Genomic DNA, 27,337 nt, shown 5'->3' with positions numbered 1-27,337 from the left:
AGAGGCAAACATATTGAAGGCTAAGGAGCTGTACACAGTTACACTAGCACAGGATCTGGACCTCGGATTTTTATGGCATTGCAAATCATTCAGGGTTGGGGTTTTTTTTGTTTGTTTAGGCTTGATTTTTAAGTGTTCTGCTACATCACTTTGAAGTTCTAGATGTTTCCTGTATCTCAAACAGACTTTTGATTTCATAATCCTTAATGTCTGGGTATGCAAGAAAAGGTATTTGAAGATGGAAATGTAATTATGCAGAACAAAAAACAAACAAACAAAAAGTGAGCTCTGCACTTTTAAAAAATAAAGTACACAAGAATTATGTAGAAATAAGCAAAATAATGCTTCAGGAATTAGGTCTTCACTATGAAAATAAAAGGACCAGCCCCATCTGCTAGAACAGGCCACATGACTGATTTATGCCATGATTATGGAATTATTGATACATATGCTTATATATTATATTTTATAGGGGGCATCAAGGGATCACACCATCTGGCAAGAAGACATCAATGATAGTACCTTTTTCTAAAGACACTGTAACAGCCAGATACTAAAATGATCACACAGAGGTTTTTTTGTTTTCTTTTAAATTATGGTAATTTTCCAAGGAAAAGCAACCACAAAAAGATAGAACAAAACCAAATGCAACTGCTCTAAGAAGCTCTCTTCTCAAAGCAAATGCTGGGAATCATCAATATTATTATGCCAGCAAGGATGATGTTGCTCAATAGTAATAGAAAATTCTAGACATGGAAATGTACTGTACTGCTGCTGTATTTAAACTGAAGATAAACACATTATTCTTCCTAAAAGAGTAATTTGTGTTAGGTAGAACAACAAACATGCACATATAAACAATTAAAATTAAATATGATAATTCACTAGCTCCATGAGCAAAATATCATTTTAAATCATTCTTTTCCAAACAACATGGAGATTAGTAACAAAACTTTGGAAAAAAAATTTCAATTACACATATATAATATCACTCAAGATCTTGGCGTCATCATGGATAATTCTCTGAAAACAGCTCGGTGCACAACAGTGGTCAAAAAGGCTAACTGAATATTAGGAACTATTAGAAAAGGGATAGAAAATACAACAAAAATACCATAATGCCACTATGTAAATCCATAGTGTACTCATATCTTGACTACTGTGTCCAGTTTTGTTCAACCTATCTCAAAAAGGTTATAGCAAAACTGGAAAATGTTCAGGGAAGGGCAACAAAGATGATTAAACATATGTAGCAGCTTCCATTCAAGGAGAGATTAAATGGATTAGGGTTGTTCATCTTAGAAAAGAGATGACTGGGGGGGGGGGGGGTGTTATGATAGAGGTCATGAATGGTGTGGAGAAAGTGAATAGAGAAATGTTATTTACCCTTTCACACAAAACAAAAACCAGGGGTCACTTGATGAAATTAACAGGCAACAGGTTTAATACAAACAAGAAGTAGTACTTTTTCACACAACTAACCAGTGTAACTTATTGCCACGATGTTGTGATGGCCAAAAGTATAACTGGTTAAAAAAAGAACTAGATAAGCTCATACAGGACAGGTCCATCAATGGCTATTAGCCAACATGGTCAGGAATGCCCCACCATGCTCGGAGCAACCCTAAACTTCCAACTGATAGCAACTCTGAGGGGAAGACATAGTGGATCAGTCCAACTGCCCTGTTCTGTATACTGCACCTGAGGTTCACAGAAAGGATACTGGACTAAATGGACCATTGGTCTGACTCAGTATGGCCATTCTTACATTCTAGTAAAGAGTATGCTGCTGTATTTTGCTTATTTATTGGTTGAAGAGCTCCACACAACGTGAAGTTGTACAGAACAGAAAACAGTTTCCAAAGTTCTTTATTTACATATAGACATTGCATATGACTCCAAGAATCCTTTTCCCCACTCACATTTCAAATTCTGGTGAACAAGCCTTAAGACCGCAAGAATTAGCTTACTACCACCCAGATTTATTTGATGAAGTATCTCACTGCTGTTATTAGTAGTGTATTGCTTATACTGCTATTTTAAGGGCTTAAATGGATCTTGCACAGATTATCTGTCTTCATTGAACTTCAATCTAACAGATTTTATGGATGCTGGGTATAGAGCTTCCAGATGCCAGGACTTGTGGAGAAGAGCTAATCAAGCTTCATTGAGGAAGAACTGGTTTCCTAGCCAAGACCTATAAGGTCCAGGACTTCCATACTTTTTTTGGACAAGAAGGGTGGGAAATTAACAAACAGCAGATATTTATGAGATGATTGGCCTCCAAAGTCAAAACAAAATATGAATGGTTTTGAAGGGTCTACCATAAACTGTTTTAAAAAGATAAGAATTTACACTTTATTCTCATGATTTTCTCAGCACCATGGTGTCTAACAGAACAGAAATAATTTTATACTTAAATATTTAATCAATTAAATCTAGCATCCCTTGAACTCAGATGAAGAAGATTAGTAAATGAAGTTGGTATGAGACATGCTACCATTACCAAGCTATTTCTTAAATGAACATTCATTGCTGTCTTGGAAATAAACATCAAAGAATGGAATCTAGCTGTGGTTGTCACTGCCTTCACAGTCTCTTTGAAGGATTTAAGTAGATGCTGCCATCTTTAAGGTAGGAGAACTGAATAATCACTTAAATCTTTTCTCAAATGTAAACCATTGTTTTAAGCATTATACCTGAGCACCTTCTAAAATTACATGGATATACCACATCTTCTTATAAATATTGATATTTAGTTCTCTCTTTCACAGACAGGAATTCAATATTTATTATTGTGGCATAGCTTTGCTTTGGTGAAGAAATGAGTCTTAGACATTTTGTTGGACAAAACGTACAATTTCATCAGTGATATTGCAACTCAGAACAAAAAGATACAAGACGTGAAATTGAAGTTCTGATAACATGGGCTGGTTGTATGGTATAAGCCCTCTAGCATCATGTCTAAATTCCAATTTGGGTAATTACAAAATATCTACCTGAAATTTTCTCTGTAACTTTAAATTAATATAATATTGATCAGAACACACCGGCAAATGAATGATGGACACATGGATGGATTTAAGTGGCAGGCCACAATTTTATTTAACACTAGAGAGGGGTGTTACATACTCCCACCTCCCGCTCTCACATGCAAAGCATTTAAACAGGGTCCTGTGTGGTGTTCAGGACTCCCACTATACAACCAATAGCTTGGGGTAAACCGGCATACTCCTCTTCCTAGGACTGAGCTTGCTTTTGAATCCTCTCTACCTGTACCAATGCTGGGGGAGGGTAAAGATTACCCAGGGAAGACTTCAGTGTAAAGACTTGAGGTCTCCTCTTCTTCCCATAGACAAAAGAACAACCATCAAAACCCTTGGTCTCATTTACCTCCGATCCCTTTTAGGCTTATCCACACTAGACACCGACCAGAAACCACAACAAGCTAAATAGTTTTACTTCTCCTAATATTAAACTTTTTAAGTTTCACTGCTATCTGTGCCTCCACTATGCTGTAAGAAAGGCAAAAAAACCCAAACTTCTTGCCACTTCTGACCAACAGGAAAAATACCTTCCCGATACCAAAATGGGTGATCAATTAGACTCCCAACAGCCTAAATAACACAGCACCAACACTACAGCTAAAGGCAAGTAGGAAGAGAGGGATAGCTAGGGGTAGTGATGGGAGAAGCATTTTCTGTATATATTCTGTATATACTTTGAATAGCATCTTGGGATCGTTCAGTATGAAAGGTGCTGTGTGAATGCAAGAGACTGCCAATAACAACAGAATATTTATTTTAAAAAGATGTTAAGGATGGTTACAATAGAAGTATAAATGAGATTTGAGGTAGAAGCCAGGCTGTCAAGTTCAGATCAAAATTTCATCAAACATTAGCAGTGTTCAGATTGGGAGATGTGTTGTGTCCCATTTCTAAATAATACAATTTTCACTGAAAAACAAACCATGAAGTGCCACTAAAAATGAAGTCTACATTTATCTACTTAAACCACTGTTTTTTTTATGTAAAGCATTCTGTTATTGATTTAAAAGAAACAAAAATTAGATCTGATTAGCTGAAGGCCAATGAAGGAAGACTTGTAAACCAGGAAAAAATGACTGAGCAATTTTTAACAACTGCAGGTAAAAAGGTTTGTATTTTTATAAAACACAAATGAAAAAAGGAAATTTTGTTGTATCTATCTGAGTGATATGGGCACTCAATCTCACTGAAGGTAGCATTGTTTTAATTTTATCCAGAACATTAAGTGCTCCTTCTGTGGGCAAAAATATCTAGTCTCTACTTGCAGCTACCAAAAACAAAACAAAACAAAACCCTGTCTCAAGGAAATGAGCTAGTTTTCCCTTCCTGAAAAAACTCATAATATGAAAAGCATAACATCACCAATAATGAGATGAAATGGCATTGTAAACCACAGTAGAAATAACAAATCTATTATGAAGAACTCCCACCAGAAATCTTGGAAACTGGACAACTCACTGTCTGTTCTTATTTTATTTAGTCAAAGCAGAAAAATGAGAGGGAGTTCTATATGCCTGCATTTCAATTGGCTTTACTCATAACTTCCAATTGCATTCGCTCAGATATGACTAATTGTTGTCTTCCGTTCTTGTCTTTCCTATTTGGCCAAACTGAACAGAAGGCAAAGATGTCTGCTGTCCCTTGACACATTAGTATTCATTAAAGTGAAAAGTAAATGAGAACTATTTCATCTTCAGAGCACTATCCTAAGACATTAACATCTAATAACAATATTAAAGTCACATTACAGGTCTTTAATGTGTGGCAGTAATAACTCTGTCTAGTTTAATAAAAATATGCATTAAAATAAATATTTTGGCTATCCACTCTTAGGAGTTTGCAAACAATATTAGTAGTAAGTTAAAGAGACTTCAAGAGAGTTGAAACTAAATTGTAACAGAGCAGTGCTGGATGTTTTAATTGTTCTTATAACAACATATTTCCTTCCTCCTCCCCTTCCCATCACTTTTCCAGTACATAGGAATAAAAGTTTTTACAAATGTATCTTATGTCGGTAGTCTTTTAACAAAATAGCGTGCAAACTCTGGGACTAAATGTAACCCCTGGAATTCTGCAGACTCAAAGTCCATAACCACAGCAGTCAATATCTTACTAAATCTATAGCAATTCCTCACCAACTTCAATAGATGTTCTACAGTGAAGAACAACTCTAACAGATAAGATTTGTCATGCTGCAAGTGAAATAGTACATTTTGAACATTATCTTTGTTTAACCAGGAAAGGAAATCTCTGAGATAATGGCCTCTTGTACAGGAGATGTCTGGTTAAGACAGCAAGCCAGAGAATACGTTACCAAGTCATCTGTCCAACATGGCATAATTATAGCTTAATTATATCCTTGATTTATTATACTGACACACCTTATAGGTAAAAGAAAAATACAAAGAATATACAATGCTAATTGCTGCTAATGGTAATTTCCAACTTAATTCGTTAACTACTTGGAAATGTATCACACAGAGATGAGTCTATCTATATGTCCTGTCTAGCACACGTGGTTGGATTGGATGATTTCTCAAGGTCCCTTCCAGGCCTATATTTCCATGATTCTATGGCTACAATTTGCATTTGTATATTTGTGTTGATTCCCTCATTCCCTTTCCTTTTTTGATAGAAAAAGAAGGAATTTAATTTACTCATAATTATTAAGAGCCAGGAATAATTACTCCTAAAGACACACTAATGTGGAAAAGCACAAAAACTGTAACAATATGAACACTGAATTGCGAAAATACTACTTAGAATAACTACAATTAGCACATGATTTATTGATTGCTCCCCTTCAAATGAAGAGCTAGTTGGAAAGTAAAATTACAAAAGTAAAATAATAGCAGAGGGAGATAAAAATTAAGACGTTCAGGTAAGGAGAAAAAGATGAATTTACTGCAAAGATAGTAAATGAAATGGAGAGTCAATGAGACAGAGAGATACAGGAAGGCCCTTCCAGACTGTAAAGTAATTACAGAAGAAAATGCTCTTGTAGCAACTATTTTATGTTTAGAGAGAGTCAGTACTAGAGAAGCAGAGTAGACAAGGTAAGTCTTGAGGAAGGTGAAGCAACCCTCATTTTTAGAGAGTATCTATTAATAACTTCCTGGTAACCCAATCTGCATGGAAGGCCAGACAAGAGTATGATGGAGTCAGAATAGACTAAGTGAACGTGAACATTGTGTCAAATTGAAAACAAGTTTTGTAACAACTGTAAATGGATGAGTTAAAATCAGCATAATCATATAAGAAGGCATCTGGAGTTCCTTTGAGTACACTTCCCTTCCCATAGTAAGTCCCACTCCTTTTCCCTACTCCTTGTTTCCACCACACTACCTCATCTTGCCTTCACAACACTTCCTAAGTTCTCTCTCTACATTACTGATTATGGCTTTCCTTCTTCCTACACACACCTGTAGCGATTTGCTACCAGCTGAGGGCTGGCAGGGGACAGTTGAGGTTCCAGCTGAGAGAGCAAGGAAGCAGGAGGCATCAAAGGAGTTAGGTGTGGTGAGCCTTTGCCTAACTTTTAGGCACCCAGCTGACAGTGGAATCCTTGGCCCTGAGTTTGGTGCCCAGGGTCCCTATACAATCCATGCGGACAGTCAGGGAATCTTAGAAGCAGGCTGAGTTGGGAACCACCTAAACTAGCCAGTAGGAAATACTGAGGAGAGGGGTGTATCCTAAACCATGGCTCCCAAAGAGAAGTTAAATACCTCCATTCAACCCAGAGGTAGGTGCTTATCTCTGCTAGGAATTCACAGTCACAAATTCTCTCTCCTGGAGTTAGGTGACTAAGCCAAAACAGCCTTTTCTCGTGAAAAAAAATAGACAGACTCCTTTCCATTGTAAGCAATAGCCCGGGAGCTAGGGCACACACCTGGGAGGTAGGAGACCTGTTTTCAAATCCCTGATTTGGAACAGGAACTTGAATTTAGGTCCTCCATTTCCCAAGTGAGTGGCCTGATTTCCAGGGCTATGGGGTAATCTCAGGTGCATCTCTCAATCTCTCCTGTTGAAACTCTTCCACTTTGTATGAATAATTAAATATTCACTAGAACATGTACTTGAACTTGGTTCACCTACATCCCAAAGTATACTTAAAACACTGGGCTACAGAGTCAATCTCTCAATTTAATTATTCATACAAAGTGGAACTGCTCTAACACAAGAGATTGAGAACAACTCACTTCAGAATACCCAATACCCGGCTGTTTAGGGTGATCACCTGGCATGTGGGAGACCACTATTGCTCCAAATCAAGCAGAGTGGGGGATCTGAAAACAGGCATTTCATGATTGTATACATGTGTTTGATGGAATATTTTTAATTACTCTTATGAGCTAGCTATAAGTTTTTAGTTGTATATGTCCTTTGGTAATGTGTCTATATTCTATGGAAATGTGTATGGCCCTCTATCAATTATGTGCACCAGGAATATTTGGTTATAATCACTGTGGAATCCCTAGTGGCTGCAGTTTTTCACGTTTATAAGTGTTGATTAACAGATTTAACCATGCATCATATGGAAATTGAGTTGTGTCCTTCTGTTTATTTAAAATCACCTTGAGACTGACTGAAACGAAAATGTTGACAATCGATTGCTTTTATGGATATTTTCATATTTATATTTCATATATATAAACTTGTTGTGTCTCATTTTTTTTTTTTTGCATTTGGTCCTATCTATGAACATAAAATGAAATTACAATGTATGTCTATGTTAATTTGTGGTATTTATTACTAGCCATATGCTATGGCTAGATTGTGCCACTTAGGCACAGCAGAGCCACCCAACCATAGAGAACACACTGGGAGACAGTGAAAGGGGAATATAGAGACAATGTAGATGCACAGCAGGGAGTGCGTGCACTGCTACAGCCCTTTGCGGGGGTGCAGATTACGCCCCTCAACTGTCTGACACCTAACAGGATGGTGCCTACTTTCCACCTCCAGCACCCAAGATGCCATGTATTCTCAGGAAAGCAGCGAGGGAGCAGTCCCTGTAGTGTCTTGAGCACAAGGACTGCAGTTTTCCCTGACTCCTATGGGAGCTGCTCCGGTGGCAAAAGGAAGCTGCCCAATCCCTGTGAACACTATACAACCATGGAAAGACTAAGGAGAATTTAGCCCGCGAATATTTGTGTATGTATGTCTCAATAGACATAATACAATTACAAATAAGATTGTCGTGTTGTATATATCTGATAGGCCATGTCCTCAGGTCTTTACTCACTTTTTACTGAGGCCTTAATGAAGCAGAATTCCCATTGAAGTCAACAGGAAGTTAACATGAGTAAAGACAATGAAAATTGAGGGCCCGATGAAGAAAAATAGAAGACAAAATGGGAAAGAGTTTAAGGGCATGGAGGATAGGTCCATCAAGGGCTGTTAACCAGGATAGGCAGGGATTGCTGTTTGCCAGTAGCTGGAATAGGGCAATGGGATGGATCACTTGATGATAACCTGTTCTGTTCATTCCCTTTGAAGCACCTGACATTGACCACTGTCAGAAGACAGGATACCGGGCTAGATGGACCATCAGTCTGACCCAGTATGGCCATTCTTATGTAAGGGCAACCACTGTATAAAAATCATAGAGTTCATTTATACTCCACTACTGAGCGCATGGGATCCACGGAACAGGCCAGGTGTTCTATGATCAACACATAGATTCCTCCAAGGGAGAAAGTCTCACTTGTGCCAAGACTATTTGCCTTTATATTGCCATTTGTCTTCCACCAGGCTATGAAAAACAAAGTTCCTATAGGAACCATCCTGCAATAGGCTCCCCAAACCATTGCTGTCCTGGAATCCTCTTCATGGGACACAACCTGTAGTTAATTTGTGAGTATCTGCCATGCTTTTGATGGAGAGAAGAGAATCAGTCAGTAGCTGGCTAGCCCCCCTCAACCCACAGATCCCAAACCCTCACAGGGTCTTCTGCAGTGCTGAGGGGAAAAGTGAAGCATTCCATGGAACCGGCAGTCCTCTAATGTCCCACCCTACCACACAAGCACAGATCCACATCAAGTGTCTCCCTTTCACATTAATGCACAGAAAAGAGCCTGGAGGGGTTAGTTTCTACATTAGGATTGTATCCTATGGGTTTATATTATGATATATACAATATGTAAATAAATATAAATGTATTTGAATTTGTATCTATGTACCTACATTCTTATGTATATATTAATTACAAATACATTGCATAAGTAATAAAACCTTGTAGTAATAAAACCTTGTAGACACTGCACATGCCAAGATGTCACTTTTCAAGTATTACTTAAACATTTTATTCCCCAAATGTCAAAAGCGATTAAACAGCAAATCTAGACTATAGACTTGCCAAATCATATCTAAATCAAAGTAATTGTTTGGACTATTATAAACCCCCCACAACTGCATTTGAAAACGACTAGCAGTTTGTTTTAATCTGTAATTTAGGATTTCTCTTCACTGCAACAGTTAGCTCAATTTACTACACTTGAGTTATTCCATTGGAGCCTGCCTAGCTCACCTGAGAGCAACCACATTGTGAAACAGCACTGAAGCTATGGAGAGTGATTCGATTAGCACATGATTGTGCTAAGTATGAGGCAAACCCAAAGCCAAACCAGGGCTGCTCACTCAGCTGGCCCTGCAAATGAATGCAGGTGAGTCACCACTCAGACACATGGAACAACAACATAGCTGTACTGACTTACCCTTCCAACAGAGCCTGCAGTGACCCAGACCTCAGGCATGTGGCAGCAACCTATCCCTGAGTCAAGCCTGGGTCAAATGACCCCAAATTTCAGGTATTTCCCCAACCTCAGCAGACAGAGCTGCAGATCAGTCAGATCACTACAGGACCAGAAACCCTCCTGCTACCTCACAGTATTTCAGACTCTTGAGACTCTAAGCCCTGTTCCAGCCTTGTCCTTGCCCTACTCTGACCTTGCTTCAGCCCTGATACTGAGCAGCTTCAGCCTTACTTCTGCTTCCTGACCTTCCTGGGATTTCTGAACTGTGACTACCTGGCTTCAGCCTTTGGCCTGTTTCTGGACCCGGCTACAGGCTTATCCCTGGACTCTGACCACCTGAATTTGACCTCTGGCTTGCACCTGGACTCTAGCTATGCTGCTGATTCTGGCTTGTTTACACACTCTGATCTCAGTTCTGACACTCGCCTGTCCCCAGCTCTCAATTCCAGCACCATTCTTGGCCCAGTCCCGACCCTACACCTGGCTTTGACTTCTGCTCCAACCACTACGCCTGACCACTAGAAGGCAGTGCCTGACGCTAGCTCAAATGCGTAGACTGCAGCTGCATCCCACTACACTTGAGCATTGCAGCACTTAAGCTTCAACCCATAGCCCTTTGCAGGCCATTTAGCTCGTGTTTAAACACAGTAGAGATTTATGTGTGGGTGTTAAAGACAACTCTCAAGTTATACCTTGAGCTAACACTACAGTGAAGACAAAGCCCTTAAAAGCAGTCAAATTATTTGTTTAACTGAAAATTTGTAGAAGAAAAAATCACTCCCAGGCTCAGTTCTCATTAGTTAAGTTTAAACCTACCATTACTTGAGAGCAGATTTTCACAGCTCTGAAAATAGGAAAGAGGTTGGAGTGGTTTGCAATGGAGATACAAAAATGCATTATTAAAAGTGATGGTGAGAGACTATTAGAAAAAATACAAGTAACATGATAATTTGATGCATATCTTAAACTCAAATATATTCCCTCTCCCCAATTTTGTGTTGGTTAATTACCTTTAGGCCACCTCATTTGGCTGAAAAAGACTGGAATAGACAACTTGAACACCAAGTATTCATTAGGTTAGTGAGAAGTTTTAAAGTCTGTCCTTTCTTCTTCTGGAGTAAAGAAAACATCTAAGTATGGCAATTCATTATCATTCCTACCAACTGCACTAAATTAGATTTTCAAAGAATGATCTTTGACATTCTGTCTGGATCTGGGAAACATGAAATTAAATATAACTTTTAAAGTGGGTTTATGACAACGGAAGCAGCACATAAACACTGAAATATGTGTATCATGCCTGTGGTGGTTTGGGGTGCCAGGGAGACGGAGCTTTATAAATCCTTTGAGCCTTGTGGAAGCCCTACATATAATTATTACTCCTATACCTAGTGCAGCCTTTCCTCATCTACGGTGGGTTTGGCATGGATGCTGCTGGTGTTTATCAGCCACATTCTTAGTATCACCTTAAGGGATCAGTAGAGACTGAATCAAGGAACTTGCCACTCCAAGAACAAAAAACCCAAATGCATATCCTCTACATGTCAACATGTGTCATTTCCACTTTATTACTGGACCACCGCAGAAATAAGTATTGAAATAAGTTGTGCAAACCTTTCAGCTGCAACACTGAAAAAACGCTTCCAATATAGAGGGGACATGTCTGAGATCAGGGGCCCAATCACCCTAGTATAACTAACTTGTAGCAACATAATTTAGGCCTAAATGCTCAGCTGCCTCTACGCTGAACCACCTGTTCCCAAAAATAACTACAAATGTATGGAAAAGAACTGAGAAAGAAGAAATTATTTTAATAACAATCAAATATCTCTGACTGAATCATCACCTGTGTCACCAGCCCTAATATCCTTACAATGGGACATAAAGACTGCATTAGGCATTTGCTTTATTTTTACTTTTATATTCTCCTATTTTGTCCTGTAAAGCATATCCATTCTCTAGCTAGCAAAATAAAAAAAAGGTATAATTATGACCTCACTTGAGCTTGTTCGGCTTTGCTGTCTGGTAGAACATATCCCAATAGACATTTTATTTCTAAGAAATGCATTAAAGGCCAAGAAGGAGCCTACTCAAGTAGATTCATGGTATAAACAAATGTTATAATAATAGTGGGAAATAAACACTTAACCCTTGTTAACATCTAATGGGGTAGGATAATACCATACATTACTTACTTCGACAATCGGTATTTATGTGATACTATAGATATGATGCCCTTTTAAATTACTTTTATGTACTTTGATGAAACCTATCATAATGGACCCAATTATCTTTAATATGACAATTCCCTGTGGAAAAAGTGCTCAGAACACATAATTCAAGAAGGCTGAGAAGTCTAACTGACAGATATTCAGACAACAAAAAGAAAAGGTGAAAGTACTTAGAATAAATAAAAGAGAGTTATCTACTTTGAGACTGATGTGATTGCCCAAAAGCAAAATCCAAAACATTTAAAAAACAGTTCTGGGACCCCAAAAGGCCCAGTGTTAAAGGGAATAAAAACAAATATTTTTATTTCTTTGTTTTAACCCCAACAAAGCAAAAACGTAAGAGAAGATATTTCTATATGCTCCTTACACCGATGAGGCCCCATCCTACTGATAATTGTATCAGCCGAACATTCACTGTATTGTTGTTTAAATCACATATATGATGTTTCAGACCAAGAGACCTAAGCTTTGTGCTTTATTTGCATGATGGAGAAAATATAGTTACTTCCACGCTACACTAGCTTAGTAGCTTCAGAGGTTGCCATCACAACATATAAACCTTCTCTTTGTAACCACTGTCCCATCTCCTCTGCTCTTTTACTAAAGCAAGTTATAGTAATAGAACAACCTCGCTTTACAAAATGCACACCTGGTAAATAGAACTAGATGCAGCAATTAAAGGTGCTTCTTTCCATCTAAATTGTAACCCCTGCCTGTACAGAAATATACAGGGTTGTACCAGTTTGAAGATTTCATATTACATCTTTAATTGTGGGCATTTAGCAGACAGCCTCTTATTATTAAGATACTGCTGACTTTCATTGACAATGTGGCCACAGGACAAGGCTAATAATTACCAGCACCAGAAGCAGCTTGCGGTTTTATATTACATTGAGGTAAATTACACTGGAATTAGAGTGGATTACTTTTATCAAATGGGGAATAAGCTGTTAATTAACTCCCCGCTGTAGCAATCTTTTTCTGAGCTTGCAACTGTTATTAGCTCTAGATTAAACTGTTGAATTAATTTCCCACTTACTTACTATTTCAAGAGTTTTTAATTTACCTGGCAGCAGTTTTAATAGGAAATTGTATTAGTGAGCATAAATTGTTTTGGGGAAGGGTAAACAGTTTGTGATAATGTTTATTAAGTCGTTTTGTTTGAGCAAAAATATAATTGCAGTTTTAATTAGTGCATGGTTGTCAGAGTATTAGGTTTGAGATTACATTATGGGTTTCTGAGAAAACAATTGTGCAGGTAATCCCAGCATTTATAACTGATAGCAAATAAAAAACCTATGTCAATACTGCATTGACTTGTTCTTGTGTGTGTGCGCGCATGTGCTATGTTTTGGAAAGAAAAACGAATACGTAAGTCAAACTACCCTTTGTGCTATTATCTGAAAGCTTATGGTTTGCATTTAATACAAGAAAATTGAGCGGATTTAAACAAAGCAGGAAACTTTTGTCTACTGTAATGTGTGTGAAGCAAAGCTCTCACTTTTCACATTTAAAATTTAAAAGATTGGGATCTTTCAACATGGCAATAGTCCAACCTACTTGCTTTAAATGTATTGCATTTTCCAGTCCAAAAGCAAGCAGTTGGGTGTAATGCTGAGCCTGAGGGATTCCTTTAGGTCATAAAAGAAAAATTAGGGAAAAAACAATTCATCTACCATAACAAATTGCATAGACCATTTACTTTGTTACTTATTTGCTGTATTTATGGCTATTCGTTTTTAGTTGCTTGCTGTTTTCAGATGTTTGCAAATCCTATATGTGTTTCATAATATGCTTTTGGACAGTAATATACACAGATTATTTTCTGTCTATAATATATTATGTGAATGAGAAATTTCAGATAGTTATAGCCAAGAAAAATTCAGCATTATCCCGCCTTACAAATGCAATTAAAACATTTACTGACATTGTATGCCTCGTTATCAAAGCTGGCATCCATGGCAACCAATTCTACATTTGGACTCCATATTGGAATTTAGGGCCCAGAATTTCAAAAGGTTGGCTCCTGAGCCCATATTCAAGCACCTAAATAATTGACCCAATTTTCAGAAGTGCTGAGCATCCAGTCAACAATGCTTGATACTTTTTTAAATATCGGCATGCCTATTTAAGTATCGCTGGTGAAACCTAACTATAGGCATCCATTTGAAAGGGCTGATCAAGGTGATCAAATATTCTGTTTTTAAAACTATTATTACACAACATGCATATATTGCTGTAGAATTAAATAAGGTATTTAAATACAGGAAGAAATGCCTTCCTGTCCTCCAGAGTTTAGGCACCCCAAAGAGATCTGAGCGCACAAATGCAGAATGGTGTTCTTTAATTTAGATCCAAACATTGTAACGGTCATGCAGGAAGGAGGACAAGATGCAATGGTCATAGTTTAATTAAACCACAACTTTATTCATTTAATATATCTGGGAATAACCAGCAATAAATTGTACAGTGCAAGTGATCATTCTTTCCTTAATTGTTTCCACATATTTAGGGGGCTGCTGTCAGCCCTCTCCCTTTCCAAGAGGTCCCTGCCAGCCTGTTGCTGGGACCCCACCCTCCCCACTGAGGGTTAAGGGGGATGGGGAAAAAAAATGGGGGTTATCTCCCTGCTGTCGCAGACAATCTTATAGAAGTCACAACCTCCCATTTTCCAGTTTCTTAGAGAATGCTTCCCCTAAATCGACTTTAACTCCTATTTATCAGGGAACAATAACTCCTCTATAACAAGTACCTGCACTGGACATCTACCACATCTGCTACCTCCTAAATTGTGACAATCTTGACCTAACCTCCTTACCTACCTCTCCTACCTTCTGTTGGGAAGGTGAAAAAAATTACTCACCCTGCCTTCACCAATCTGTCGGTGTCAGAAATCTTTTTTCCCCCAGCCCCAAAGAAAAAAAAAAGCGACTAGCGCAAGCCTACATCAGAGCACTAAACCCAGTTCTACTCCTATTCCATGGGTGGGTGCTGTAGATTAGTACTGAGGGAAAGAGAATTCCCTCCAGAATGCACAGGTTATATATACCCTCCATTCCCCCCAAGGCACATGGTGGGTTGGTACCTTTACCTGGTCTGGCCACTTTCTATTCCTCCTTTGGCTCCTTTCATGTAAGTCCCTCCCCTCTCCCACCCCCCACACTCTCGTAACCAAATTCAGCAGGTACCCTTAAAGGAGCCCTGTCCTTTTTTTCCTACTGCCCACAAAAAAAGTCACTGCATTCAGTTGTGGTGAGATTATTTTACAACTGGTTGCCTAAGGACAGATTCTTGTGAGGTGTTGAGTGAGGTCAAATCCCACTAGGTCAATGAGAGTTGAAAGTGCATAGCACCTCCCAGGATCAGGCTTCATGTATTCAATTACAACACTCCCTTTAAATGTAAGCCACTTCACCAAACAGCTATTTACTTTGTAGTTATGCCCTCAACTGTTTAGTCACAGTCAGCATTCTCAAAGAGACATCAATAGAAACTCCAAGGAAGCAGCAGCACAGAAACTTCCTTCCCTCACAAACAAAGCAAAAAATATATTTTAAGTTGTGGGGTGTTTTTTTTAATCTTTTTTCCTTGATATCTAGGAGGGTCAGTGTTCACAGCAGTAAATATGTAATAAACTCCTTAGGCAAACGAAACAACCAAACAACCAACCAGCTTCGCTTCAGCATTTAATTACCCACAAAAGTTGTTTATTGCCTCACATTGCTGCAAAGGGCCTCCATAAACATTAGTTAACCTTAGGTAAATTTTAAAAATGTCTCCCTATAAAACCATATGTTCCCTAAAATCTCCAGGAAATAGAACGTTTGGTACAGCCAAGCTAGATATGTGTATCTTAATTTAGACTGCAATAGGGTTAAACATAACATTGGATGATAGGGACTGCCTGTGGACTTAGAAATTTTTTTGGCATTTTGAGAACTGAAACCAGTCTGGTTTATGGCTTACTAAGGCCTAGTCTTGAGGTCCAAAATGTTAGATTCCAGTTTCAATTACTTTTAATCCTTTTGAACACGGTATCATTAATTACCTTTTGCTATAAAGTGTTTTGGACTATGTCTAATATTTGTCATTTTCTATATTCATTTATTTCTTCCATCATTTAATATAACATATAACATGATCTTAATATATAACATAATATATAACATATAACATGATCATAATATAACATATGACATGATCATTGGTTCCAAGAAAATCATGTACTTTGGAGACACAAAGACAGCAGGAGATAATTAATATCCATTCACATCTTCCAGCCATTAGAAATAATGGCTTACAGACATTACTATCCCTGTTATTTTTCAGGGGGTGGTAATTAGCTTCTATTGTATATTCCAATATTACCTTTTAACTGCAATTTGTACTTTCCAGTTTATATTTTTGGTCACATTAGGATTTATGTAAATGCACATACATTTATGATATATGCACGTAAATTGAGGAAAGGCATGGGGAGTCCTTTCTCACCAGAGCTTGCACTGCATTTACAAGGTATAGGGTAGAATGGCTAGATATACTCCACATTTCGGGGGATCTTGGTTCAGGGGAGCAGAGGGAAGGACAGGGCCTCAGCACACCTTTACATCAGCTGGTGGTTGATGGCTGGTGCCACAGGAAACGCTTTGCACCTTTAAAAGGAGGTATAAAAGCTGCTTCAAAGAAAGCTGCCCCAGCAACATTCTGTCTCCTTCAGCACTCCACAGACAGAATGCCTTAGGCACAATTACTGATGAGATATAACTCTATACTCCCTACCCCACCTCAGCTCTTGTTGTAAAATACGCAGTAGTAGTAACAACAACAGAAGTATAAAAGCCATAACAGAGCCCTAACAATCAAGAAAATAGGAGATATGAAGAATTTAAGGTCTCGATTTAACACAGCTTAAGCACGTGGTTAGCTTTAAGCAAGTGAACGGTTTCACAGACATTCAATGGTACAAATCATTTGCTTATAGGCAAGTATGTGCTTAAGTGCTTTGATGAATTAGGCCATAGGTGTTTCTGATAAAATTACACCTGTGATAATTTCCTTGAGTAATTGTTGTAATAAAATATAGTTAACTCAATGATTACAAATAGTTTGAAAGCCAACATTTTTAAATTTAGCTGCCTAAAGTTAGGTACCCTTCCATCCATATTCAGCTATCTTAATTTAGTGGCCTGATTTGCTGAGATGTTATACTGAGAGATGATTTCACTGGGAGGAGTTCTCTATTGAACATCACAGAATGTTAAATCACTTATTTTAATGCCTAACTACAGGCCCCCAAGTTTGAATGTTTTGGCTTCAGTCTGTATTTCAGCAATTTCATATTTTGGTTAATGAGTAGGCAGAAGTGCCACACAACCTGAGGAGTAGAGCCTACAGTCCGTATAAAGTGACAACTCCAGCTGAATACCAAGCTTTAAGACCTGATATGGCTGTTGACCTTAGGGATTCTGTATTGTGTGGGGAAATAAAATTTAGATATAGATACCAGCAATTACAGCTGTATTACTTAGATAAACATAGTAACTCTGAGAATTACTATTGAACATTTGTTGATATTTGCTCCCCTACATCAGCACTATTTTTCCTGCCCTACATTATCTCAGTGAGGTGTGGTCAATGTTAAGTGCCATCATTTGTTGTGAAAAAAGTTTGCATTGTACTTTTTTAAAATGCAAACAAAAAGAAAAACATTCAATGGGAGGTTAGTCAATTAATTTTAGTTTCCAATTTATAAAGATTTTACTATTCATGCAAAGGAAAATGAGAATTAAAATGGGCCTGAATATGCAATGTGCTGACACCAAGCATAGTTTTACAGCCTTTTTAATATAAAAGTAATTTTAAAAATAATAGGCTTAAAAGAGAAAAAACCAAAAACTAATAGTTTTACTAAATTACCTTTTTATTGCATGGTTTCAATTAGCATTTTTTCCTCTCAAAGATACAAATTACTGTTTTCTCTGGAAGGAATTAGGAGACGATAGAAATACAGAGAAAACTTCAACCAAATGCTAGACTTAACCCCAATTGAAAGCATACTTCCACATAATTTCCAGAGTGGATTTGTTCTTGCAAATACTGCAAACATTAACAATTCTTACAAGTGTACATGAGTTAAGCGACATGCTTCTCGCATATGGTAATATATATTATTCTACTAAACTCATTAGTTATTACATTTAATATATACAATGCTAAGAATTACAAATAATAAAATGCTTTCCATCTGAATATGGTTTTCCGTTTCTTTGAAGTCATAAGAAAGCTGCTGTGATGTTAGTCAAGGTATTATACTATAGCATAAGGAAAATATTACACTACAGGTGCAGAGAAGATTTATCCCACATGTTATGAGGCTACATCTGGTGTATAAACAGTGGATTAATCTTTAGTTCCTTTGGGGTTTGAATCTCACAGGTCAGAAAGAAAATGGTTCAACTCTTAAATAATATGGCTCCGTGTATTGTCAGAACCTTTTACATCATCTACCACAGATTTTGAGATACAATGTTTTCAACATTCATTTCAGAAAAATGAAGAAGCTCAAAGTGGGCAGATGAAAAAGAAAAGAAAATATCCATAACCGGGGGGAGGGAAAGTGTTGCTCCTGCTAACATTACAGCAGAGTTTGAAAACATACTACATTTATATTGGAGGTTATGTGTTAGCTCAGGATTCCCATGGTAAAAAAACAGTTTTTGTTTTTCAGGGGTTAACAAATCCATTGTAAAAATATGCCCTAATACAAATTTCATATAGATTATACTGTATCTGCCTAAACTTTTGGAATGTATTTGTGTTTTTGAAAAGTTGGACAACTTAAAATTTTGTCTATAGAAGCACTTTTTAAAAACAATCACAAAAAAGTTTCAGTTTAAGAAAATAGAAAATACTGCAAGTGGTTTGTTCATACTGGAGCTGAGCTAATAATGCATAGAACATCATTCATTAAATTAAATTAGCCTCTTTTTTGGTTCAGAAATTGTCCTCAGCTAGCAGACAATCTTCTCAACTTTGTTTTTTATTTGAAATTATTCACTAATGATAAAATACACACCAGGCAGCTTGCACAACTTAAATCCAGCATAAATGCTTCTGCTGGTCCTCTTCACAAGGGTGAATTTCACCTCAAATAATTTCTGCAGCGTGTTCCTGAACTTTGGATAGTCACAACTCACAAATTCTGCTGACTAGATTTGATTACACAGCTATTTTTTCTGTTCCCTGACTGGTTGAATTCAACTCTTAGAATCAGGATTCTGGTGTGAATATTTGCATTTAGGAATTCCAAATGTCCCTTCAAAAATATTCTCTAATATTTAGCCTATTTATTTATATTTATCCTAATATCATGTGGCCTAAATATTATGGAACATATTTGAAAGCATTCTATGTCACATGACCCCATATAGTACCATACTGTGAACACAATGCTGTTGAGTAGAATGACGGCACTTTAGCATTCATTATACAATTTCTGTTTATGCCATTTCTCATTCTCTGTTAAACAGAAAACAATAATCATTCTGAAAAGTATACATATTTTGTAATGTGCATAAATATTCAGCAGAGGCTAGATTGTGTTCACAATACTCTCACAAACTGAAGGGCACAGTTTTGAAAACTTACCAGGTTGCCCGACTCATCATTATTCCAATAGAGAACTGCACACATATATAGCTAGTATAAGCTAGAAATTAATGTGTATATATGAAAAAGAAATAGCATAATTACAGCAAACACATGATGGTTTTCTCTGGAGAATTTCACATATACCACTCCAATGGTATATACTATACATATTATACTAAAAAGTATGCCTATCAAAAAATATAATCACCACAGGACTGTATTAGGTTTGCCTTTGTGTTAACTTTCTCTCTGATACAAAGCATACTACATATTATAGTACTAATCATTAATGTAATAACAGTGCTACTGTCCAAATAATTTTGGCCCAAGAAAGTTAGAGATATAGGCTATTTTGTTCAAATTGTCATAGCTAGGAATTTGGGAGTGTAAGAGTGAACAAAATGAATGAAAACACATTAGAAAGCGTATAAACATTTAGGTACCAATTTCACATTAACTTGATGTACACACACAAACACACACTACATATATATATATATAGGGTCACAACGGGTCCCACACCTAGGAAATAAAATTTCTAAAAAGTGAGCTGAGTCACTGAGGCACAGAATTTTAGTACCATGGGAGAGAGGGGAGGGTGAGGTGGAGTCTCTTTTATGGTCTGCTTTCTCCGTTTGCCCACCTCCTGAGGAACAACAGCCAATCAGGGCTCCTGAAGGAAGCAGATAGAACCCTTTCACTATTCTCACAGGAGGGGAGGGAGGGAGGAAGGAGCAGAAAGCAACTCAAGGCAGTTTTGCAATGTTCCCTCCCCACCCAACCCCATTCTTCCTTGCAATACCTGTCCTTGCAAGGGGGAGAGGAGATCCTGAAACAGCTCTCCCCAGACTTGAGAGGTGGGTGAGAAGCTGCATGAGGAATGGGGAGAGCTGCGAAAGAAAAGTGGGAAGGGGTGTCTGGAGGGTACAACAGATGGGGGTGCAGAATTAATGGGGGGACAGAAGTGATTTGGAGGTTTGGTAAGATTTAATTGCTGGGCAGAGGGACACTCAGATGTGAGGGTGATGACAGACCCATTCTCCCTCCCCTCCCCCACTTTTTTCAGGCTACTTTAAGCACTGCCCACAGGTATAGTTATACTGATGGAGATGGAAAAACGCATGCATCTTCCTAGTCATCTGTCTAGCAATTTGAAAAATGCAAGCCTCTTAAAGTTAAAGGAGCAAAATTCTATGCAGCTGTATAAAATAATAGTTAAACAGAGCTTATAACTAGAGCCAAATACAGTCATTGACATGAGATATAAATAGTAGTAAACACCTTGGATTTGAAGAGTCTTGAGCTTTGCAAACTTTATCTGGGTTTCATCAGGAAAAAACAAAGTTCTTAAATCTGGAAAAAAAAAACACTGTTAAAAGCACTTATATGTTACTGAAATAGAATTCCATCTGCTAACAATATAACTTTTTTTATTCTATATATACAGACTGACCAGATATCACCAGTTTAAAAAATCTCTGGATAAGCTAATGAGTGGCAAAGGTATGTTTTCATTTGTTCATCTATATAAGTGTATGAGGCACTGTGTCTATATGAAGTGGTTCCCATTGGAGTTTAACACTGATGACTCTCCCAAGGCAAAACCTCAGAAAGCTTCATTACTCACAAAAGCACATGTTCTCCATGAGGCGATCACAGAGAAGAAGTGTCATAGGTTTGTTTACCTCTTCAAAATGACAGCTGGGGATCAGTACAAGTAAGCAAGACTCACTGTGACTGGCAATCACAACATGGAGCCAATATACTACAAACTTAGCTCAGTACCAGCAGCGTTGTATATGAGTCAGGTATGCTGTAAAATTTCAATGATGCCTTTAAATTCTAATGGTTTCAAGCTGCTGTAAACTTCTGCAGCAATCAAAATAATCTGTCATGGGACTGAGGGGTATGAACATCGTGTCATAGCCACTCTGCTGTTAGATTTATTGGAGGGTAAAGCATGTCATTTATGCACCAACTCACAGGAGAAAAAAGCAATCCCTATGAAGTTAATCTAATAATAGACTGGAAAGCAATGATTACTGTTTCATGTGCACTAGCTATTTGTAGCAGTGATTGGCCTAATTCAGCAGGCCTCACTTGTCAGAGCTCTGGGATTAACAAGTGTTTAGCTGAAAACCTATTGGGAAACATCAAGAAATGGTTTAATGAGGAATAAAAGTCTTCCACTTCTGGGTTGCTGAAACCCTCCCTTCTCCATCTCCATCTTTAAAGAGCTTGTTGGATATAACACAAATGCTGTGGAATGATAGTTTTAATGCATCTACACTGTATCAGAACATTTGTCACAATAAATACGTTTGATCCGGCAATCCTTATTCAGGCAAAACTCTCAAGAAAGTGAGCAGAATTTTTGCCAAAAGTATGACTGCAGGATCAGGCCCACTGTAATACAACATATGCAGCCCCTTCCACTAACAGAGCACTTTACAAACACTAATTAACCACCTAAATCTCAGAACAACTCTGCAAGCTAGTTAAAGATCAGTATTATTAACCCTATGCTATAGACCGAGAAACTGAGAAAAGCAAATCAAACTAAGACAGTGGCAGACCTGAGACTGGAACGCAAAAGATCCTGATTCCCAACCCCAGGCTCAGTCCATTGGACATGCAGCCTCCTGCTAAATGTTCTTAAACATTTCTCAATTCTGAAAACAACTTGTACTAAAGCTCAGATCCCAAATTATTTATGTGCAGTATGGTTAAAGAATCCTGGGAAACAGTTTGCCTCTCATCTTGCTACATCCGCTAAAAGGAATCCAAACTAAACTGCAGGCAGGAGGGTGCTATTCTCCTTCACACACAGACAAAAGGAAAATCAGAAGTTAATCCTCCCCTCATCATATAACTCTTTTTTTTTTCCAGATAAATTAAAACTTTCAGCATGTAGTGGAGCAAAACTGCCACCAAAAAAAAAAAAAAAAAAAAGATAGTGCATGTGTATGATGGGGAGCTGGCAATATCACATGGAGTGGAAATTTAGTTATAGCAGATGCCCCCTTTCCACACCAATGTAGCTGCCTCCATTTTTTTGGCAAGAAAAATCACATAAATTACAGGAAGCAGCTGAGAACAATAATCTGTATGGACTAAAACCTACATAAAAAAAAAAGGAAAGTAGATAGTGATACTCAAAGCATCATTAACATCCTCTCTCTGCACTATCCCCATCAGAGAGGTCACAAAAGACTGGTCAGGAGCGAATGGCAATGCTGTCATTGTTTTGGTGGGTCAGACAGAAGAGTGGATAAACATCACCTTTGTGGATCCAGTCAGAGTTTGAAGGGGTGGAGCTAATGCTTTGTACCACTCCCCAGTAGGCTGCTAAATCAGGCTTCACACTCTCCTCTGGCCAAGCCATTCCCCTTCCCTCCCGCCCCTTGGTCCTACACAAAAGAAGAGATGATATGTTGGGCCAGCAGATCAAATCCTCTGTCCTTTTCAGCTACCTATTCCTTTCTTACACCTTTTTGCAGGCCACAAAAATTACAGCTCTGTTCTCAATAAGGAATAGGTTTCAATTCAAGCCTACTAAATTGTTAAATGCGACCATAATACCCCATAGAACTATAAGTAGATCCTGTCTTTCAGAATATTCTAATTGCCAAACTTCTCAGTAGCCAGGGAATCAGGAGCCCCAGATGCATTCTCTGATATTAAAACAATGAAAACAAGTTTTATGTAATAAAACTATAACTAAATACCCTTTTTAACTGTAAAAGTATTCTCTAGATTTTTAATGTTTTGCCTTATATTAATGGAAAGAACATTTAGAATTCATTATCACTAGATATGCACTGGAAATCTAATCCTAAGAATTATGCTCATTTAGATATGTGACCTATCTGTTTAATGAAATCAGGTCTTTTACTTGCACAGATGAAAGCAGGATAGCCAAAGCTATCTCAAAATATAGCCCATAAAAAAGTCAGACTTGGGTCAGTGGTTCTAAGTGAGTGAAACAATTATACAAATGCAGACCTGCTTCTTTATCAATGGCAATATCTGGCACTATAAAAAGTCAACAATGACCAGCAATGTTAATATACAGTATCAACCTGCTAGATCCTCAGAATCTAATACAGAAATCACCTGGGTCACTGTTAAATTAAGATTAACCTAGAGTGCATGCCTTTTAATGTAGAAAATGCTTAATTTTTAATCTGATATATAGCACAGAAACTCAGGGGAAAATATTTGTATTTTACTTGAACTCTGTTGAAAGAGTAGAGTCATTGTGAAAAATGCCACAATGCTGACACATTCAAATTACACTGATTTTGGTAATTGGTTTTACACACAAAAGGATATCATCTTGGACCTTGTTTGGAACTCAAGAAGATTTACACAGTAGAAATTTTTAAGTTTAGAGCAAAAAACAAATTTTAGTTGGATTAATTTGCATATATATTGCAACATATGTAAAGTTGTAGTAAGAAATCAACTACAAAGGAGAAAAACCCTTTTTTTCTTGTGTATACTTTGAAAGTGAGGCATGTAGTTCCTTAACTGGTTTATGCTAGGAAGCATGTATAATTCCACCACGATATTGCATTGTTTGTAATTACAATTCATGGCATCCCGAGAAAGCATTTCAGGAATAGCATTGATATTCCACAGAAGACAAATATTGATTGAACCAGATAGAGCATTTATAATGACAGGGATTCCACAACCAAACCTGCACATCTTGACACATGTGAAAGCAAACCTTTGAGATGCCAAACAGAAGATGTGAAGCATGGAAGTCACATTGCTAGCTGTCAACTAGCAAGAATGTACATGTGTGACACGTGAGTGATAACATCAGACATCACAGCTCGCCCCTTTCTGTAAATGCCCTCTAATTTTCTTGGACAGGAAAGTGTAGCCGGAATGAATGCTTTAGTAAAAACACTCGGCAGCTCAATATCCACTTACCTGACTAATCAATTTGGCATTAAAAAGAACAAATAAATAGCAAATCTTAAAGCTGAATGCTCTTTTACCATCTTGTAAACTGACTATTTGCATTATTGTCAATTATTTGCATTACAGTAGCATAATATATGGTACATGCGCTACATATAAAAAGGCAAAGATGCTGCCCCAAAGAGCTTACTATCTGAAAAACAGGCCGTTACAGATGAAGAGTAGAGAAAGAGGTACAAGAATAAGAAAAAGTGGTCAAGATTATAATAGAGCACATCTTGATAGTTCCATCATGTCTTGACGGTGATGACAATGACGACGACATATAGCTGGCTATTTGTTTGTACTCATCAGGATGGATCTCAATGGGGATTTGAATGCAGAAAGGGTTGGGCCAGTCCAGCATTTGATATATAGGGAAAGAAAAGCACAGTTGTAGGAGAAGCTGACAAACAGGATATTAAGGTTAGCATCACCGACTGAGTAGAGAAGACAGGAGATCAGACAATAAGAGACAAGGACGGCGGATAAGTTAGGAGAGGCAGAGTAATACTGAGCCTTGAAAGCAAGGACAAGAATCTTGAACATGATGCAATAGAGAAAGGGGACCAGCTGGAAGAATTTAGAAAAAAAGGTCATATTGATGAGCAAAGAAGCTGATTTCAGCGTGAATTCCTGTGTACTAAACTGTGCTTGACTAATATTTCTCTGGGTACACACATTTTTATCAGGGATGGGACTTTTGGTCAAACAGCACCCTTGCTAGGCAAAAGACATAACTAAAACTAGCAATTTCCTCCTCACATAATAAGCTAATGTGGAGAAACATTCACCTAATAACTCCAGATGATAGCTCCTAGTTACAAGCAATGCTCCAGACCCGGAAGACTGAACTAAATCCTGATAACATGTCTACAATGCTTAATAGATTTTTCACAGTCAAGCCTGGCAGCAAAAAACTTTCAGCAATGTGAAATTGGCAAACAGTTGCCATTTACAGAACACTGAATGAATATCATCTAGGTTTTTATAAAGCCTAAATTATACTGATATATTTCAAATATACATCCAAGATTTTATCATCAAATTTTTTAAGAACCAAATTTTCACATATAAACACTAAAACAAACCAATGGCAGGACCCTTCAAAATATCACTGGAAGATTGCACTATCTTCCTATGACAACGGTGCTTAAACAATAGGGAGCACAAAGATCAATGAATCCACTATTTTCCATAAATCACGTATAGGGGCTCTCTCAAGAACCTGCTGGAGCTAGCAGAAGCTGGTCTCATGCCACCAGCAAAGCAGATGCATCCATTTTGTTAACAGTGTGAGCCTTCCCAGTCCTTTCTAAGACTCTGCTTGCTTTTGAGACTTCTGCCTTCCTTCTCCTCTGATCTGCGCAGGACATATTCTAACTCTGTGTACTGTATCAACAGCAGTGGAAGTTTCTCTCACTTACTCCTTGACCACATCTCTTGTTTCTGCATCTTTACATTTCAAAGAGTCACCATTCAGCTGCCATTTCATTTCAGTAGTGATACACAATGTTCCAGGATGACTTAACTTTGAACTGTCTGACACTTTATATTTGTTCTCTCTTTTGTTTGCTGTTTTGCTTTGTATGAAATAAGAGACACCAACATATCTTAATTTTTTTGTACAGGACAACATATCACTGTGCACCCGGAGGCACAGAAAAAATGTGGGGCTGCCACATGGACAGAATTATATCCTGGTGTGGTACCTGCGATGCACCATTTATATAGGTAAATTATGTAGATCTTTGGTCTCATTTCTGCAAGGCCCTTTAAAATTTAAGTCCATATTTAAAATTAAAAAGAATATTAGAAGCTTTCTAAGGAAGTATTTGTTCTGCCCAACTCTTTAAAATTAACTGGTATTTAATGGCCTGCAATTAATAGCAGATATGTTTCTAATTCTTAAAAGTGTAAGTGTCCCCTCTGAATTATATCTGCTATTAAAAAAAAGCTCAGCCACGAGTAATTTTAGCCAATTTTAAAATCATATTTAATCTTTTCTTCTCATTCTGTCTCATTTGAAAATCTGAAGTATTACTTTCTAACTATATAGGTCATAACAGATTTGGAATTTTCCTCAATGGACAACAGCCTCAAGTATTTCAGCATCACCGCATGAGAAGGTCGCACATCTGAAACAGCTCTAGTATGCTCTCTGATTTACATTTACTAAATGAGTTAGTTGAAATAAGCATAATAAATAAAAGAGAATAAAATAAAAAACAATTTCACACTAAGTGAAGGCTTGACTTATAGGAAGTGGCAGCTCTGATGGCCCAGGGCGTAGAATTAGTTTTGCCACTTGATAATTTGACTGATTCACTTGAGTGGCCAGAAGAGGACATTTTCTGCCTGATTTCAGTGTAATCAAGTCACCTGCTCTGCGATTGCTGGGGCCAAGTCAATTGCACTCTGTTGAGCACTGAGCATATGCAGTAAGTAGCAAGAAGAGTGTTTTCTGCATTTGTGTGTAGAACTATTGAGCTATCAATGATAGTGGGATTTAGCTGTTTCTGTATATTAATGTACTCGCTTTTGAGATCATATGTATAATATGAAAATAATCTATTCAAATTTACTCCTTTATTTACCCACCATTTGGGAATCAGCGACAGTATTCATAGACTCAGATTCTGAAGCTAAAAGGGATCACTGTGATCATCTAGTGTGAACT

The 27,337-nt window shown here is 37.6% G+C and overlaps 1 protein-coding gene across 1 annotated transcript in view; it reads right to left on the bottom strand.

The window, feature by feature from the left end:
- Window positions 1-27,337, bottom strand: part of DACH2 (dachshund family transcription factor 2) — a 479,250-nt gene that overhangs the window by 177,105 nt on the left and 274,808 nt on the right. The window contains exon 3 of the mRNA XM_067548387.1: window positions 20,965-21,036. Coding sequence (XP_067404488.1) covers window positions 20,965-21,036 — 72 coding nt within the window. The remainder of the gene's footprint in view (window positions 1-20,964; window positions 21,037-27,337) is intronic.

This window comes from Emydura macquarii, unplaced genomic scaffold (assembly GCF_026122565.2).
Source record: "Emydura macquarii macquarii isolate MOO-44397 ecotype Brisbane River unplaced genomic scaffold, CSIRO-AGI_Emac_v2 contig_1253, whole genome shotgun sequence".
NCBI classification, from domain to species: Eukaryota; Metazoa; Chordata; order Testudines; family Chelidae; genus Emydura; species Emydura macquarii.
The sequence above is the reverse complement of the archived record's forward strand: the minus strand, read 5'-3'. Positions and strand labels throughout refer to the sequence as shown.